This window comes from Podarcis muralis, chromosome 13, assembly GCF_964188315.1.
Source record: "Podarcis muralis chromosome 13, rPodMur119.hap1.1, whole genome shotgun sequence".
Lineage (NCBI taxonomy): Eukaryota > Metazoa > Chordata > Lepidosauria > Squamata > Lacertidae > Podarcis > Podarcis muralis.
Window position 1 is genome coordinate 36,483,073 of NC_135667.1, and position 18,579 is coordinate 36,501,651.

The 18,579-nt window shown below is 46.5% G+C and overlaps 1 protein-coding gene across 1 annotated transcript; it reads left to right on the forward strand.

Moving 5' to 3' along the window:
* Positions 1-3,172: 3,172 nt before the first annotated feature.
* Positions 3,173-18,153, forward strand: G6PC3 (glucose-6-phosphatase catalytic subunit 3). Its single transcript, XM_028703344.2, has 7 exons — positions 3,173-3,355; positions 5,739-5,969; positions 7,624-7,730; positions 11,259-11,349; positions 13,225-13,343; positions 14,897-15,038; positions 16,388-18,153. The coding sequence occupies exons 1-7, from the start codon at positions 3,174-3,176 to the stop codon at positions 16,746-16,748; spliced, it is 1,233 nt and encodes a 410-aa protein (XP_028559177.2). The 5' UTR covers position 3,173; the 3' UTR covers positions 16,749-18,153.
* Positions 18,154-18,579: the final 426 nt, after the last annotated feature.

The following is an 18,579-nucleotide window of genomic DNA, read 5'->3' on the forward strand; positions in this document are numbered from 1 at the left end:
TAGCTTCAGTATCTTAGGGCCTCGTCAAACCTAAATCCAGCCCTGCCCACCCTGGCTACACCCATGCCTCGAGGGATTTTGCAGCAGGGCGCTGTAGGTGTTTGATAAGAAGCAAGTGTGTATGGACTGTTGGCTCTGCGTTCTTGTAAGTGTTGGTAGGTTGTGTGACGCTCTGGCTGCACCCCTAATAATAATTATTTCTTTATACCCCGCCCATCTGGCTGGGTTTCCCCAGCCACTCTTCATGGCTTACTAGCAGGTGAGGCAAGGTCAAGTCTGCAGAGTCCGTAGGAGCAGCAGATCCACATGTGATTTTTATTCCTCACACCCCCTCTTGTTCCTGATGTAGATCTTCACCCACCCCTTAGTCCCTGGTGGGGCAGGAGATGCCATTTTGTGGTTTGCCTCAGATAGCAAAATGCCCTGCTCACTAGGGAGCAAATTTCAGTGAAGTTCAGACTGTTATTGGGGGGGGGGGGCAGGGTTGGCTTTTACAGCTCAACTCTCCATTAAGGGATTCAGTATCCCCAAAGTCCTTTTTCTGGTCAGGGAAAATTGGATGGAGGCAGTGAAAGCAAGGAAAAACTTTTATTTTTCTGTGGCACCAGAGTACCCCCCCCCCACACACACACAGAGTTAAGGAGCAACAACAAAGTGTGCAAGAACCTTTAAAGACTTTATACATCACCCAAACCCTTAACCAAAGACCACTCAAAAGGCATCATACACAGAAAGCGATGGTCTGCAACATAAATTTTAGGGTGTGTCTTGTCTCCTATCTGACAAGATAATGGTCACTGATTGCATTACCTGGCCAGTATGTCCATCCTTTTGAGATGGTAAATACTTCAGTTCTTGAATCCAGGTCACAGGCTTACCCTATTCAACACACCCTCAAGACAGGATTTGAACTATTTGTAAATGAAAGGACTATTGAGAAAGGTTTCCCAAAGATACTTTATTTGCAGAGGAAACATTTAGAGTTTTTAGGAGAGCCAAGATGGCTTCAGGATTGCTCTCCGTACTATTTCAGACGTGGCTTGTCTACTTACGCATGTGTGTTTACCTTGTGCACTTATGGACATATATGTTATTTTTGAGACCTTAGAATTCTTATCATGATACCAGAGGCCTTTCTTCTTGGAATAACAGGTTTGGAATTGCCCAAGAAAGATGTTAGACTGTTTTTGTATGCCACAACTGCAGCTAGAATTTTGTTAGCTAAGAATTGGAAAACACAAGAAGTCCCAACAGTGGAGGAATGGCAGATGAAGATGATGGACATTTCAGAGCTAGCCGACCTGACTGGAAGAGTTCGCGACCAGAAGGAGGAAGAGTACCAGGAGGAATGGATGAAATTCAAAGACTATATAGTTAAATATGTTACGATAACTTAATTGGAAAAACTTGCAAATACCAGATAGGCTTAGGATTTAAATATGTAATGTTAGAGAATAACACGTTTAAAGCTAAAATGAAAAGAAAGAAAGATGTTAAGTGATTAAGTTAATTTTATGAGAAATTTGGTTATGGAAAACTGTTACAATGATATACACTGAAATTCAGCCGGGGGGATTTGAGGAAGTCATTTAACAATGTTACTAAGATAGGATTAAGTACAATTAAGATGTTTGTTTGTTTGTTTGTTTGTTTGTTTGTTTAAAAATTTTGGAAAATCAATAAAAAAAAATTGGGGGGAGGGGGAACCAGAATTCATATAATGATACTGAGGCTTACTTTCAAGAAAGGTGGCGCAATGGGCCGGCTGTTAACCAGAAGTTTGGTGGGCAGGATTCTTGCATTGCAGAGGGTTGAAGCAGAGGGTCCTTAGAGACCCTTCCCGCTCTGCAATTCTATGATTCTAAACTGAGGATCAGGCTGCAAAATGGCAGGACTATGCACAGTTATAGAGTAACGGTACAATCCTAACCATGTTTGCTTGGAAGTAGATCCAAGGAAGGGCCGAATGTGACGGGTGCACAGGTTAAATCCTGCTCCTTTGCCTGCGTGCACCAGTTCCTAGAAGGCACCAAAATGGTACAGTTAAAGCAAAACAGGCAGAAGGAAAAATGCAAACTATTAAATGCCGCAATATAATAAAACATTGATCAGAGAAAACTGAGTGGAGGCAGGATCCAGGGAAAGCAAGGAAGATCTTTATTTTTCTGTTGCAACAGCATCTCCACCCCTTGCAAGGGGGTGAGGACCCAGAACAAAGGTGTGCAATAACTTTCAACGACTTTAGAAATTGCCCAGCCCCTTAGCCAAAGACCACCCAAGAGGCATCATACACGTGTCACAGAAAGACAACATAAATTTGAGAGAGTGTCTTGTCTCCTGTCTGACAAGATGCCAGATAATGGTCACTGATTGCATCACCTGGCCAGTGTGATAATTCTTCTGAGATGTTAAATACCTTAAGTTACTGAATTCAGATCACAGGCACACCCTATTCAGACACAAAATATGCCCTTAAGGCAGGATTTGTAAGTGAAAAGAAATACTGGGAAAAGGTTTCCCCTTCTGCAGAGGAAATATTTGGGGTCATTAAGAATAAAGAACTGCGGGAGGCAGTGGAAGATAAGAGTGCCTGGCGTGCTCTGGTCCATGGGGTGACGAAGAGTCGGACACGACTAAACAAGAATCAAGATGGCTTCAGGATTGCTCTCTTGTACTATTTCAGATATATGGTTTATATACCTATGTATATGTGTGTTTTACCTTGTGCACTTAATGATCATTTATTTTTGAGACCTTAGAATTCTTATAATGAATTGATTTTAGAATGCTGTATTATTTTACTGTTGTTAGCCGCTCTGAGCCCGGCTTTGGCTGGGGAGGGCGGTATATAAATAAATTTGTTGTTGTTGTTGTTGTTGTTGTTGTTGTTGTTGTTGTTGTTGTTGTTGTTGTTGTTGTTGTTGTTGTTACAGTAACTAAATCTTCTATGTGCCTTACCCACCTTCGCTTCAAACCTATTGCATTGCTGATGCAGGCTGCTCTATATACTGTATAAACATGCATCTGTAATAATACAGATGGGGGGGGCGGACACCTGTAGTCATTTCAAATCGCATTTTAATAAAATGCTCCTGCGATCAGTATTTATTTATTTATTTATTTTAGCTACGTAAACGATGCACAGAGAGAGAGACACCAGAAAATAATGCACGATGCGAGATAAAACGAGCCCAAACCCCGCGAACCTTGGAGAGGCCAGCGTGAGCTCAGAGGAATGTCCCTTACGCCGCCCGGTAACCAAGCCGGATGCCGGGTCCTCCGTGCCTCTGAGGTTTCTGGGAAATGTAGTTTTTCCATTCAAAGTCGTGGGCAAAGCGGATCCCGGAGATTGCAGGTAATGGGAGTGGGCGTGGAGCGGCTGGGAAGTGCGATGGTGGTGGGAAGGGACGAGCCAGGAGGGTCGGGAGAGGCAGCGGAGAGCTATAAGGGAAAGGGCTGCTGGGGGGAGGAAGGGAAAAGAGCAAAAAAGGGAGAGGGAACTTTCGCTTCCCAGTCTGGGTAGCTAAAATGGTTTGCAAGCGCATCCTTTTAACGGAAGCAATGAGGCTCAGCTTTTTTGAAAAGTGCAATCGATTATATGAATGTTTCCTAACATCACCGGCCCAAGACATTGGTGGAATATGAAGGGTGGAAAAACCCCAGCCATGTTAAGTTTACAGCAAATGAAACTCCTGGCACCCATTAAAGAGTATCTTGGGGGCTTGTCGTGGGTTCGCTGCTTTTTCCTATGAATTTTGGGAGTTGTACTTGTGCCAAGAGGTTAAGGGGGCGCCTATGTAGACCCCTGGCCATTGCTACGTTGCTATTTCCAGCATCCTTTGCAGGAAGCCACCGGGGTTGGACTAGAGTAGTGGCTGCTAAGAGCCCATAACGGACCAGGAAGTCTCTGGTTTCCTTACTGGCTGCTGCTCTCGCTCTGTTGCTTCAGTTTAGGCCAGAGGGAGTGCCGGATTTACGTATAAACTAAGCAAGCTATAGCTTAGTGCCCCACTCTCTTGCCCCCCCCCCCCACAAAACAAATTTAAAGGGGGGAAAACCTGGATATACATTTCCAAAATATAAGATAAAAAACATATAAAAGGAAACCTACATACAGCAACAGTGTTTTGTGTTGGGTATGGACCTATTAGGTCCATAAATTACCATCTAGCATATATTCAACACAAAAAAATAGCACAATTTGTTGTTGACAAAGGACAGCTGGACATATAAAAGGCTCCATTACCTTCAGTAGCTTAGGGCCTCATCAAACCTAAATCCAGCCCTGGCCAGAGGTTTTCAAGCTTCTTGAGTCCACGGCTCCTTTGACCAACTACATTATTTCTGCGTCACACCCTTTGGGGATCAGGAGCCCAGTTATGTCACCCCTTGCCTGCAGAGCGGGCAGCCCCTCACCCCTTTTCGAACACCCTCCCTTGTGGAGGGTTCTCTCAGCCTCCTCTCCTCTCCTTTCCTCCTCTCCTTTGGAGTCCTCTGGGCAACCCCTGATCTCTGAGCTGCCCCCCCCCCTCCACCGCAAAGAGAGATGCCCCCCCAAGGCACCATTCACCTGTGGAGCTTATAGCCAGGGCTGATGCTGGCTATAGGCTCCAGGGCTCCTGAGATCTCCTCCATGTGTAAGTGCATGCCTGGGGAATCATTGAATCTTGACTGTTGTCGCACACTAATACTGCAGAATTCTGTTATGTTTTATCTGCACAATCAGAATAAATTTCAGGAACCAAAATGCTTTTTCTGTGCAGCCTGAGCAGGAGCAGTGAGCAACGTTATACTTAATTGTTGCAGCTTGTCTTCACTTATCCCACCCCACTGCCCTGCTCACAGTTGTGAATATTCTTATGTCATCAACAGTCCATGTCCCCATTAACAAAAAGAGGTCAGAATAGGCCAATATATATGTAGACTGCCCTGGATCAAGTGGCTTTTCTTCTTTTAAGTTATTTTAAGTTCTTAACCTAGCTCAATTTAGATCTCTGAACTAGCCATATGTCTAACTGAGAATCAATCACAGTCACTCCATCATTTAAAAAACAAGACTTCAGAGCCATCTTTCCCAGAAAATGGCAACTAGACATTCCATTTTGTTTTGTTTTGTCTTTTTTATGATTTTCAGTTTTAATACATTTCAGTAATTTTACAGTCATTTTAACATTTCAAAACTCGTATTCCTCCTCTTTCTGCGGTTCCTTAAATTTATTTTTTAATATTTTCTGCATATCCAAATTAACTTAATTTGCTCGTTTATTCATCTACTTTAAATATTTACTATTATAAATCTGCAAGTTATTACAGTAATCCTTTCAATGTTCTTATCTGTTTACAGTTTAATTGTAAATAAACCGTTTCCATTCTTTTATAAGATGTTCTATTTTGGTGACTATAACCTTGGTTTAAGGAGCCATTTGGTGTCTAGTTTATATACCTGAATTTCTAACACTGGCTGGTGTTGGGAGTTCAACAACAGTTGGAAGGCCACAGGTCGATTCCTGATCTACAGGAATGTAGATCTGGGGAAGATCTTCAGGTATTTGGAGTGAGGTGTGATCAATATGCTGATGACACCCAACTTCATCACTCCCTCTGAGTCAGGCATGGCAGACTACTAAGCATGTTCATGGCAATGGGATGGAGCCCATTTGCAGCATGAAGGCACCAGCTCACCAAGATTTCGCAGTAAGCATTTCCTGTATCCTAACCAGTCTCACCATCTTTTCCAGCTTCACCACTATGGACGTATTCTACACCTCTGGAATCTGGTTTGCAGAGGTGCTTCAGACTAGCCTGCCTGGGCTGGAGGATTTTTGGCTTTGGATGACCTTCATGGGTGACCCAAAGAGTGTCATCATCATTTATTTCCCTCTCGCTTATTTCCTGCTCGACCGGAAGGTTGGAGTCAAAGTCCTTTGGCTGGGCTTGATCTCAGAATGGCTCAACTTAGTCTCTAAATGGTGAGAGGAGAAAGCAAAGGTCACAAAACAAACGTCCCAGGCTTTAATAACCATTGGGACTCGCTCTTGGTCTCAGGAAAAGGTTGGAGAAGCTGCCACCACGCAAGGCCAGTTGTCCATAGGTCCCAGCTGCTCCTGAAAGTGTGCCAGGCCTCAGGAAAAGTTAACTGCATAGCCGCCACCCCTTCTTCTGATGTTAGTAGGCTAAAAGCATCCCTCAAAGCAGGGCCTGTTTCTGACACTGTCTCCTGGGCCTCTTTTCAAAACCGCCACTCTACTTAGTAGTGGGCAGCCGCCATTTTAATTTCCCACAATCCCCTGAAGCCATGTTATGTCCAGGGCATTGTGGGAAATCAAAACGGCAGCTGCAAATCAGTGCTCTAAAGTCACTTCACCTTAATTGGGGACTTTTGGTTCGTGATCAAGTGTTTTTGTTAATTTCGATTCCTTAACAAAGTTCAGTTCTCTCAGTTTTGAGGATGCTGATTAGGCCTTGGAGCAACAGTGGTACCTTGGGTTACAGATGCTTCAGTTTACAGACTTCACTCACCCAGGAATAGTACCTCGGGTTAAGAACTTTGCTTCAGGATGAGAACAGAAATCGTGCAGCAGTGGCATGGCATAGCAGCAGTGGGAGGCCCCATTAGCTAAAGTGGTTCTCAGGTTAAGAACAGTTTCAGGTTAAGAACGGACCTCCAGAACGAATTAAGTTCTTAACCAGAGGTACCACTGTACTTCGGCCAGAAGAGGATGGTGAGGTAAGACACCCACACCCTCCAGGTGGCCTGGCACACATTGCCAGCTTCTAACAACTGCCACTCCTTCCATGGCAATACAGTAGTACCTCATGTTAAGTACTTAATTCGTTCCAGAAGTCCGTTCTTAACCTGAAACTGTTCTTAACCTGAAGCGCCACTTTAGTTAACTGGGCCTCCTGCTGCTGCTGTGCCACCGGAGCCCGATTTCTATTCTTATCCTGAAGCAAAGTTCTTAACCTGAAGCACTATTTCTGGGTTAGCAGAGTGTGTAACCTGAAGCATATGTAACAGCAAACATAAACTTCCTGTGAACAGGAAATAAGCAGACTCTGTGACTCACAAAGCCTGCTCCCTTTTAAGGTGGAACGGAAATATCCTAACATATGTAACCAGAAGCGTATGTAACCCGAGGTACCACTGTACTGATTTCATTAAATATTACCGTGGTACCAGGGTTGGCAGTGCTTGTGCATGTACGTAAAGGGAGATAACATGCAGGAGTTGCTGCCTTCCATTTATTTGTTTAAATAAGCGACATCCCACTTTACAATTTTTAGGGATTTTCCATACTAATTACTAAAATGTTATATACGTGTGTTTTAAAAGCTCACAAAGGCCACATCAGCCAGCCTTCTGCAACCTAGGATCCCACCAGATATTTTGGACTACAGCACCCATCAGTCCCACTCAGTGTGACTGGAGGGTGCTGAGGCTCATGGGAGTTGCGGTCCGAAACATCTGGAAGGCACAAGGTTGCCGTGGGCTGGAAAAGAAGCTGTTGACAGTAAGAGCAGCAAATAAAATGAAAAGTAAACTTAAAAGCTCCTGGAACTCGGAAAGCATTGAATCCACTTGTCCCTTGTTCTCTCTTAATATTTTGTTCTCCCTCTCCGCAGGTTTTTGTTTGGTGAACGGCCTTTCTGGTGGATCTACGAGTCTGGGTTTTCAAGGAAGGAGGATGTCACCCTCCGCCAGTTTCCTGCAAGCTGTGAAACAGGGCCAGGTCTGTTGCTCGAGAGAAGGTTCAAATCGTCAGTCAATCTGGGCTTTTGTGGTTGAAAAATGATTGGGTCCCTCAATTCCTTTCGTGCGGCGATCGGTTTTGAGAGACAGGCGAGCAGCCTGTCCCACCAACTGATACGTTATACTGGGGCAGCACCTTTTGATTTGTTCACCTGCTGTCTTGGGGACAAATGAAAGGTTGAATTAGATGCTGCAATTCCTCTGCCTGCAATGCAGAAAGCATAGGAAGCCGGTGTGGTTTAGTGGTTAGAGTGCTAGTCTAAGACCTGGGAGACCAGAGTTCAAAGTCAGTTATCTCTTATCTCTCAGCATAGCCCACCTCACAGGGTTGTTGTGAGGATTAAATAGGGATGGGGAAAGAACTGCCCAGCACACCTTTGTCCATAAGTAACCAGGCCGATGGTGATGGTTCAGCATTGTTGTGTACCTGTTGAGGCCCACGGTCCAACTGCGGCTCACTACTAATCCTTGGAGCTTCCTGGCTCTGTTATTCCTCGCTGTTGCTGCCTATTCACTCACCCGCTCCCAAGTGAGCAATGAGAGGAGCAAAAACGACCTCCCTGTGCCTTGTCCACTTTGGGCGATGGCACCGATTGGATGCCAGAAGGAGAGGTCAGCAAATGGGTGGCAGCAGAATCAGTGGAAAAGAGGAGAAAGACAGACACAAGGAAGAATGGGGCAGTGAGAACAACTTGACGAAGGACCCCCAAAAAACCTTGAAGCCGCGCTACTGAGGACCCTCACACATTGCTTGTCTCAGTCATGTGGTAGTGATTCAGAAACTACAACTAACCCAGATTGCAGCTGCCAGATCGATAACTGAGAGCGGCCGCCGGGACCATGTAACACCGGTTCTAAAAGATCTACATTGGCTCCCGGTAGGGAGCACAATTCAAAGTGTTGGTGCTGACTTAATGGCCTAAATGGCCTCTGTCCTGCATACCTGAAGGAGTTTCTCCACCCCCGTCATTCAGCCCAGACACTGAGGGCCTTCTGGCAGTTCCCTCACTGTGAGGAGTGAGGTTACAGGAAACCAGGCAGAGGGCCTTCTCAGTGGTGGCACCTGCCCTGTGGAACGCCTTCCCACCAGGTGTCAAGGAAATAAACAACTATCTGACTTTTGGAAGATATCCAAAGGCAGCCCTATTTAGGGAAGTTTTTAATGTTTGATGTTTCACTGTGTTTGATGTTTTAGTTTTATTTTTAAAATTTATTTATTTGGTTTTTCAAATTAAAATTTTACGGAGATCTATCAAACATAAATCGTAAAAACAAGATTCCAAGGAATCTCCTGGATTTCCACCCTCCCCTTTGTGGGTCCTATTATTAATCATTTCCTCCCACATCTTTTATGATAATCCAAACCCTTTGCTTCTTCCATTATGTCCAGAATTCAGCCTTAAACTACAAGTGATATTCCAATCCTACTAATGATTTTAATTGTCTGCAATGGTCTTTAAGATAAGTTATAAATTTTCCCCATTCCTTACTAAAATTTTGGTCTTCCTGATTTCTGACTCTTGCGGTCATTTTAGCCATTTCAGCATGTTCCATCAACTTCATAGTTTGATGTTTTAATTTGTTGAAAGTCACCCAGAGTGGTTGGGGAAACCCAGTCAGATGGGCGGCATATAAACAAACAAAATATAATAATAATGAATGGAACAGGTAACATAGAAAACTGCCTTATGTCATGATAGACGTTGGTCCATCTAGGTAAGTATTGTCTACTCTACCCTGGGCAAGGAGAATCTGTGGCCTTCCCAATGTTATTGGACTCTCCATCATCCCTGAATGTTGGACGTATTAGGTGGGGCTGATGGAAGTTGTAGTTCAGAAAACTCTGGAGGACCACAGGTTCCCAACATCTGGACTAGATGAGATCCAAAAGTCCTTCCAGCTCTAAAGCTATATGATATCCTTGGCATTAAATATCACACACACACCTGGCAAAATGCTGGTACAGCTGTTTTGTGGCTCAAGGCATGGGGTTTAGGACACATAGGGGCTAGTTGGGGTTCCACAAAATAAATTGCTTTGAAGGCCAGTTGCCTGCTAGCCTATTAGCTTTGCACATCCAAGCAGAAGGCAGGTTTGATTTCTTTCCAAAGCCTCCTTTCAGGCACAGAGTTATTAGCTGTGTAAACATTGGCGAATTCTCCTAGGCTCCTCAAACTCTGTTTATTGGAGCCACCTCAAGAAAAGTCTACTTATCGGCCTCTTTAGCTGGGAAATGTGGCTGAAATAGCGAATCAGTATGGCTTCTGTGGGGGTCTTTTTGGTTTGCTTCCCTGACCATTGGGCCATGCTGGCTAGGACTGATGGGAGGTAGAGCTCAACAACATCTGAAGGTCTCACAGAATCGTCATCCCTGATCTATAGATGTCGTAGTGGCATGCAAGCTCCACCCGCTTCCCCGTTTTGATTGAAGAGCAACTGTGTGAAACTGATTAGATTGATAATGAGTTTGCTCAGCCCATGGGCTTCATGACCAGGCGAGCACTTGAACTCGGGACCCCATCCGTATTGTACATTTGAAGTAGGGTTGCCACATTTGTTCTGCCAAAATACAGGATAGGGTGAGGGTGGGGTGTCTCTGCTTAGATGTCCACAGGTTCACCATCCCTGCTTTGGAAGAATGGCGAGATAAACATGCCACAACTCAAGAAGCCAGAAAAAGAGCTTAAACAAATAAATAAGAGGTCCTCAAAGGGAGCTTAGTTGGGCCCCGAATGAAGAAAGATTATGCCCTTGCGGTTCGAACAAAGTTGAGTTATTGGCACATTTACAAATAAGAAATAAAAATTCCATGCCCACTTGTTGGACAGGAATAGTTGGCCAGCTCTCTCTCTCGGCAAAATGAAATGTTGGCCTGCGGTGGAGAAGATTGAATGCCACATCTGTCAGGAAGATCAAACTCTTGACGTAGAACGGAGCTGCTTGTTTGTGTACTTGGCTAATAAACTTAGAGCTGCTGTGAGGGAGGCAAATAGTTGAGGCCTGACGGTTTCAAGAGGCGGCGCAAACTTTTGAGAAGCCAGCAGGCTGACTGTTCCAGGCTGGTTTCGTTTATTTTTTAATTTTTAAAAAAGGTTTCGGCAAAGGTTTCTGTGGATGTCCCACGTTTGCTTTGCTCCATTGTGATGGCCAAGCGCTGCGTGGTTCTGAGGTATCCGTGGACCTTCAGGAATTCGCCTGAGACTTTTCTGAAATCGCCTGGGCTGGTGGTTTTCACTGGAACGCCTCCTGATAATTCTCTGCTGGTGTTTGATTCGCCCCAGACCAGCTGCCAACAGAGCAAGGGAGAGAACCTCCACATAGACCACCAGGCCTGTCTCCAGCCCTCCACCCCACCCAGGTCATACCTTGGGTTCCAGAGTTGGCAGGGACCGAAAGGTCGACTCGTCTGTGGTTCGTCTGTTCCAAAGCAGGGCAGTCTCCCAAGCATGCTGATTAAAAGAGAGAAAGAGAGGGGGGGACCCTAATCCAATGCCTTTTTTTTCTGCAGGAAGCCCCTCTGGCCACTGCATGATCACAGGCACGGCTCTGTGGCCAGTGGTGACCACACTGACCGCACGGATATCGCAGCACTCCAAAAGGTATGTCTCCGTATCTCGGCCACTCACATTCCCAGTCCTCCTTCCCTTTCCCCCGTCCCCTCTTACTTTACAATAGCATTGTATACCTTATTTAGTTATTTAGTTATTTATTACATTTGCATTTCGCCTTTCCTCCAAGGAGCTCATGGGTTTTTCCGCTTCCCCTCTTTTTTCCCTCCTCACAGAAACCCTGTGAGGCAGGTTAGCCTTGGAGCGACTGGCGGTCCAGTGTTAGAAACTTAGATATACAGTAGTACCTCGGGTTACATACACTTCAGGTTACAGACTCCGCTAACCCGAAAATAGTACCTTGGGTTAAGAACTTTACCTCAGGATGAGAACAGAAATCGTGCTCCGGCGGTGCAGCGGCAGCAGGAGGCCCCATTAGCTAAAGTGGTGCTTCAGGTTAAGAACAGTTTCAGGTTAAGAACAGACCTCCGGAACGAATTAAGTACTTAACCCGAGGTACCACTGTATAAAGGACGTGGGTGGCGCTATGGGTTAAACCACAGAGCCTAGGACTTGCCGATCAGAAGGTCGGCGGTTTGAATCCCCGTGACGGTGTGAGCTCCCGTTGCTCGGTCCCTGCTCCTGCCAGCCTAGCAGTTCGAAAGCCTGTCAAAGTGCAAGTAGATAAATAGGTACCGCTTCAGTGGGAAGGTAAACAGCATTTCCATGCGCTGCTCTGGTTCGCCAGAAGTGGCTTAGTCATGCTGGCCATACGACCCGGAAGCTGTACGCCGGCTCCCTTGGCCAATAAAGTGAAATGAGCGCCGCAACCCCAGAGTTTTCCGCGACTGGACCTAATGGTCAGTGGCTCCTTTACCTTTACCTTTACCACTGTATAAGCCAGGCAGCCAGATGGCTCCTTAAACCAAGTTGCAGTCGCCAGAGTGGAATATCTAGTTGCCATTTGGGGGCACAAGACAGATCTAAAGTTTTGTTTTTCAAATGACGGACTGGCTGTGATTGATTCTCAGGTAAACATCTGGAGGTAGTTCAGATGACAACCTTGAGCTAGGTTAAGAGCTTTGAGAACTTAAAAGAAGAAAAGTCCCTTGATCCAGGGACAGTCCACATACTGTATTGGCCACACCCGAATATAAGCCACCTCCCTTCTTTGCTCTCTCCCTTCTTGGGGGAGAGGACGGGGGAATATGCGCAAGGCGGACGCCGCTTTGTTGCGCTCCTGGTTCTGTTTGCCCCACGCTCCTGGCTGCATACTGGATAATTTTTTTAAGGTTGCAAGTATAAGCCGCACTTTAACTTTTCATGGTTGGCATTTGGGGGGAAAGTGTGGCTTATATTCGGGCCAATACAGTATATATTGGCCTTTTTCCCCCCGACCTCTTTTTCCTTTATTTAATGTTGGTGCATAAAATCAAAACAGGTGCAGTGAATTTTTGAGCTGACATTGGGTGGCATGTGCCAAGAGGTGGTCAACTTGGGCCCTCTAGATCAGGCATAGGCAAACTCGGCCCTCCAGATGTTTTGGGACTACAGCTCCCCTCATCCCTAGATAACAGGACCAGTGATCAGGGATGATGGGAATTGTAGTCTCAAAACATCTGGAGGGCCGAATTTGCCCATGTATGCTCTAGATCAGTGTTTCCCAACCTTGGGCCTCCAGCTGTTTTTGAACTACAATTCCCATCATCCCTGACCACTGATCTTGCTAGCTAGGGATGATGGGAGTTGTAGTCCAAAAACAGCTGGAGGCCCAAGGTTGGGAAACACTGCTCTAGATGTTGTTGGACTACAACTCCCATCAGCCCTAACCTTGAGCTTCCTGCAGGAAAATAAAGGTAAATAATAAATTTGAATAAAAATAAGTAAAATCCCACTCTCCTCCCCCCTTTTTTTTGCCTCTTTCAGCTGGGTCGTGAAGGCTGGGCCCTTTACAGCTTATCTCGTCTTCCTGCTGGCTGTAGGCCTCTCTCGCATCTACATCCTCGCTCATTTCCCCCACCAAGTCGTTGGGGGCATCTTGACAGGTGGGTACACTGTGACAGCCAGCAGCCATCTCTGCTGCCTGTGCTTTGATATCCCAGCATCCTTTGCAGAAGGGGCTTGCTTTGTGTCTTCATGAGGACCGTTAACAGTGCTATAAGTCCAGTTTAGAGATGAGCGTTCCCCCCTAGCCAGGCTCAGAAACGAACCACAGAGGCTTGTGGGAAACAATCCTGAATGAGGGAAGAGGTGACCTCGGACCGCTCAGAATTTCTCCTCTGCCTCAGATCCAAAGATTTCCCAGTCGTGATTGCAGAAAGCTTTTTCCTTCCCTCTTTAATCAGGCCACTGAAATCAAGAACTCTCGAGGGGAAAAAAGGGTTAGGCATACATGTGCCAAAGGATCTGTGTGTAAACTCCAGTTCTGGAACTGGGGAGGTGGGCAGGAACCCAGAGGGACATTGGAGGATGGATGGCGGCTAACAGATTGAGGTTGAATCCTGACAAGACAGAAGTACTGTTTTGGGGGGACGGGGCAGGTGGGTGTGGAGGACTCCCTGGTCCTGAATGGGGTAACTGTGCCCCTGAAGGACCAGGTGCGCAGCCTGGGAGTCATTTTGGACTCACAGCTGTCCATGGAGCTGCAGGTCAGTTCTGTGTCCTGGGCAGCTGTTTACCAGCTCCATCTGGTATGCAGGCTGAGACCCTACCTGCCTGCGGACTGCCTCGCCAGAGTGGTGCATGCTCTGGTTATCTCCGGCTTGGACTACTGCAATGCGCTCTATGTGGGGCTACCTTTGAAGGTGACCCGGAAACTACAACTAATCCAGAATGCGGCAGCTAGACTGGTGACTGGGAGCAGCCGCCGAGACCATATAACACCAGTCCTGAGAGACCTACATTGGCTCCCAGTACGTTTCCAAGCACAATTCAAGTGTTGGTGCTGACTTTTAAAGCCCTAAATGGCCCAGTATACCTGAAGGAGCGTCTTCACCCCCATTGTTCAGCCCAGACACTGAGGTCCAGCTCCGAGGGCCTTCTGGCGGTTCCCTCACTGCGAGAAGCGAAGTTACAGGGAACCAGGCAGAGGGCCTTCTCAGTAGTGGCATCCGCCCTGTGGAATGCCCTCCCATCAGATGTCAAGGAAATAAACAACTACCTGACTTTTTGAAGGCATCTGAAGGCAGCCCTGTTTAGGGAAGCTTTTAATATTTGATGAATTATTGTATTTTAATATATTTTGCTGGAAGCCACCCAGAGTGGTTGGGGAAACCCAGCCACATGGGCAGGGTAGAAATAATATATTATTATTATTATTATTATTATTATTATTATTATTATTATTATTATTATTTATTTCCTCTTAATTCTTCACCTTCCTGAGCCACTGCTTTGCATCTGGCTACTGTTGGGGGTCCTCTGGGTTCTAAAATCTGGGATCCTGAAATCTGCTGACTCCTGGCTTAGATATGGAGGGCAATGAGGAGAACCCAGCAATAGAATTGGGGGTTCTATGTTGCATTTCCCCCTTTTCTCACTTCTCTCCTCTTCCTCCCCCCCTCCTCCCCCCCCCCCCCGGTCTCTCACTGCCTGCCAGCGATCATCCTGGGCTGGTTGCTAGAGTCCCGCGTCCCGCTAGAGAGGAAACTCAGCTTCTTCATGTGGGCCTCGCTGTCTCTCCTGCTAAGCGGCATCGTGACCTACTGGGCGTTGGTTGCTCTCGGCGTAGATCTCAGCTGGTGAGTTCCTTCCACCAGGAAGACGGGACACTGGGCTGCAGGGTTATCCACGTGGACTCCTTTCCCCCCCAGTGATGGCGGTTGCTGTTTTTTGCCTCCGACTCTACATTCCACACACTTCCTGCGCATGTTAACCTTTCATCTCATTGGCGTTGTACATGGAGGTGCAATCTGCCTAGCAAAAGGATATCTGCATAGCTGGCGTCAGTTGGGTTTTGGGGTCCATAGTTGGTTTTCTAAATGCCCCACACTGCTCCATTTCTCCTGCCTCTTAAAAATACTTTCCCTCAAAACGTCCCAAAATATGGCTATAGTCACCACAATGTCAGCTTAGCTTGACTTCTCAAAATGGAGATGAAGACAAGCGCAACGCACCCTCCAATACCAAGTTTCCTGGCTTCAGAAATCTTAGGATATCTCTTAAGTTCTATCCCAGGTGCTGGTTCCCTTACATCAGTGTTACATCCCTAACCTGGTCTCCAAAGCTGTTTTTGGACTACAGTTCCCTTCATCCCAGACCACTGGTCCTGCTAGCTAGGAATGATGGGAGTTGTAGTCCCCAAAACTGCAGAATCGTAAAACAGAATTGTAGAGTGGTTCTTATCATATTCAATTACATTTATACAGTGCCCTTTGCCTGAAGATTTCAGGGCGGTTTGCAAGATAAAAAATATAGGATAAAAGCACAAAATAATAGAGTTAAAGCCAAAACAAAACATTAACCCCTGAAATATACTCGGAGCTGAGTGTGGATTTCATGCTCTTTATTCAGCTCATAGTGGTGGGAGGAATGGAAGTTCCCCCAGGATGTCTGCTTTATATACATTATTTACACAATGGGCCCCACGTGATTGGCTAATTCCGGGATTCACCTGTAGGCCAATCGGGTTGCGGATTCACTTCCACCTGGAGCTGGATTGGGTGGCTCCTGTGGACCAATCAGACTGCTGCATTCTGGACCCTATTGTTCTAGGACCAATCAGACTGCTGCATTCTGAATCCTATTGTTCTAGGACCAATCAGGCTGCTGCATTCTGAATCCTATTGTTCTAGGACCAATCAGACTGTTGCTTTTTGGATCCTATCCAACTCAGTACATAACAACCCCCCTTCCCACAAACACATTTTAAAGAATATTAAGCTATGCTATGCACTATGCAAAGAAGTTCTTCTTTTTGCCTGCCCTGAATCTTCCAGCGTTCAGGTTCACTAGGTGGCCCAGAGCTCCAGTATTATGAGAGAGGCAGAAAGAAACTTCTTTTCCCTATCCACTTCTGGTATGCCCTGCGTGATTTCGTTCCCCTCTGCCTGCCTGGCCTACTTGTTTCTCTTCCTTGCTCTCCTCCCAGGTCCATCGGCCTCGCCACCAAGTGGTGCACGAACCCAGAGTGGATCCGCATGGAGACACGGCCCTTCTCGTCCCTGTGCCGCGACACAGCCACTGCCCTCGGCCTTGGCCTGGCCTTTCAGTCGTCGTACTACACCCAGCTCAAAGGCGAGAGGCCCGGCTGGTCCCAGAGGCTCTGCTGCGCCGCGCTGTCCCTCGTGATCCTGCGGCTGCTGAGCGACGTGGCCCAGCCGCAGAACGTGGCTCTTTGGTACGGGCTGAGTTTTGCGAAGTATGCCATCTTCCCGTGGGTGGTGATCGCGCTGCTCCCCAAAGCGTTCCACGTTCTGACCTCCAGCACGGGGCCGCCCCACCGAGAGTAGCCGGCAGGGGAGACATAGGCAAGGAAGCCCACAGCAACCCTTTGCTTTACCCTCGGGGCCCTGTTCCTCCCATCGTGAGGTAAGATTTTTCCAACAGAGGAGAGATTTCCTCAAGTAAAACGAGTCTGTTCACTCAGTCTGACCTCGTCTATAAAACAGCCTTACCAAAACACCCACCACCTCCCCTTGAATCCCCCTTTGCTGAGCAGAGAATCCCATTTTTAAAAACCACTGCACTCTTTTCTGCTGTTTAATGGGTGTTGAGGCATTTTAACACCCCCAAAGATTTGACGTGACTGCAACAGCCCTTTCTAATACATATCTATGGAAATAAGTTCCATGGACGACCGCAAGACATAAACATTGGGAGAATCGAACTCCCCTATTTCCCTCAAAGGGGAAACAGGCCACCTCATCACTCATTGCTTTCCACCTACCGTATTTTTTGCTCTATAAGACGCACCAGACCACAAGACGCACCTGGTTTTTGGAGGAGGAAAACAAGAAAAAAAATATTCTGAATCTCAGAAGCCAGAACAGCAAGAGGGATCGTTGCGCAGTGAAAGCAACAATCCCGCTTGCTGTTCTGGCTTCTGGGATAGCTGCGCAGCCTGCATTCGCTCCATAAGATGCACACACATTTCCCCTTACTTTTTAGGAGGGAAAAAGTGAGTCTTATACAGCAAAAAATACGGTAAGTCCCAGTTGCTTAGGAAGCACTGTAGTTGCAATATACTGGCACAGCCTTTAAGGCTGGCTAGCTAAGCCTTTGCCTCCCTTCAGTCGTTGTCGGCACATTACTTAGCCATCATGACTGTACGCGCATTAAGAAAATTAAAGAAACCCACCAACTCGCTTGCACACAACGGATTAGCACCCCATCTTTCTGTTTTGCAAGCTACAGCCACGGTTTTAAAACAGTGTCGGCAATCGCAAAAAGCCATACCTGCATGGATTGGGGGGACTGCCTTGGGATTTTGGGTCCAGCGCACCAGAAAAAGTGACTGAGTAACACTGCCTAAGGCAACCTGTGGTTCTCCTCCTGTTGCAGGACTACAACTCCCATCATCCATGACCACTGGTTGTGTTGGCTGGGGTTAAATCCAACATAGGTTTCCCCATCCGTAGTCCTAAGACTTCCTTCCCTTTGTTTCTTCCAGTATTTGCCAAAGCTTATCTATCTATCTATCTATCTATCTATCTATCTATCCAGTGATTTTTTTCCCTGGGGGGACGCATACCCCTAAACATTTTGTGAATCTAAATTTGGCCTCATTGAGGGGCAGTATTTCAATAGGAGTAGGAAAATGAGAGTACCCCTAGGCATTTTTTTAAAGGAAAAAAAAAAGCACTGTATCTATCAATTCTGAGTATTGGTATCATAATAAAGTTTGCATTCACAGCTTGTCATGTAGTAATTTGCCAGCACATGCTTTTGAGAAGGAATCTGAAGGAGTTGCTAGACTGTGTTTTGCACTGCCTCCCTCCGCCTCTGGCATATCCACTAGTGAGAACTGTGGAAAAACAGACAAAGCTCGCAGCCAAGGAAAACCAGTGGGGATTTATGAGAGGCCTGGGGCAAAATCTCACACGTGTACAAGTTTGGGGGAAGACTGGTGATAAAGTAGCAGTGCATCCGCCCTCCAAATGTAGATACTTCTATATAGACCAAAATGACACAGGCAGATGGAAGGTATTGGTAAGGCGAAGTTTGCTCAGTGGGCACAGAATACTGGATGACTGGGAAAACGTGGGGGGGGGGGGGAGAGAGGAAGAGGAGGAAGGGAAATGGAATGGGGGGGGGGGAATCCATGGATGGTTCAAACCCTGA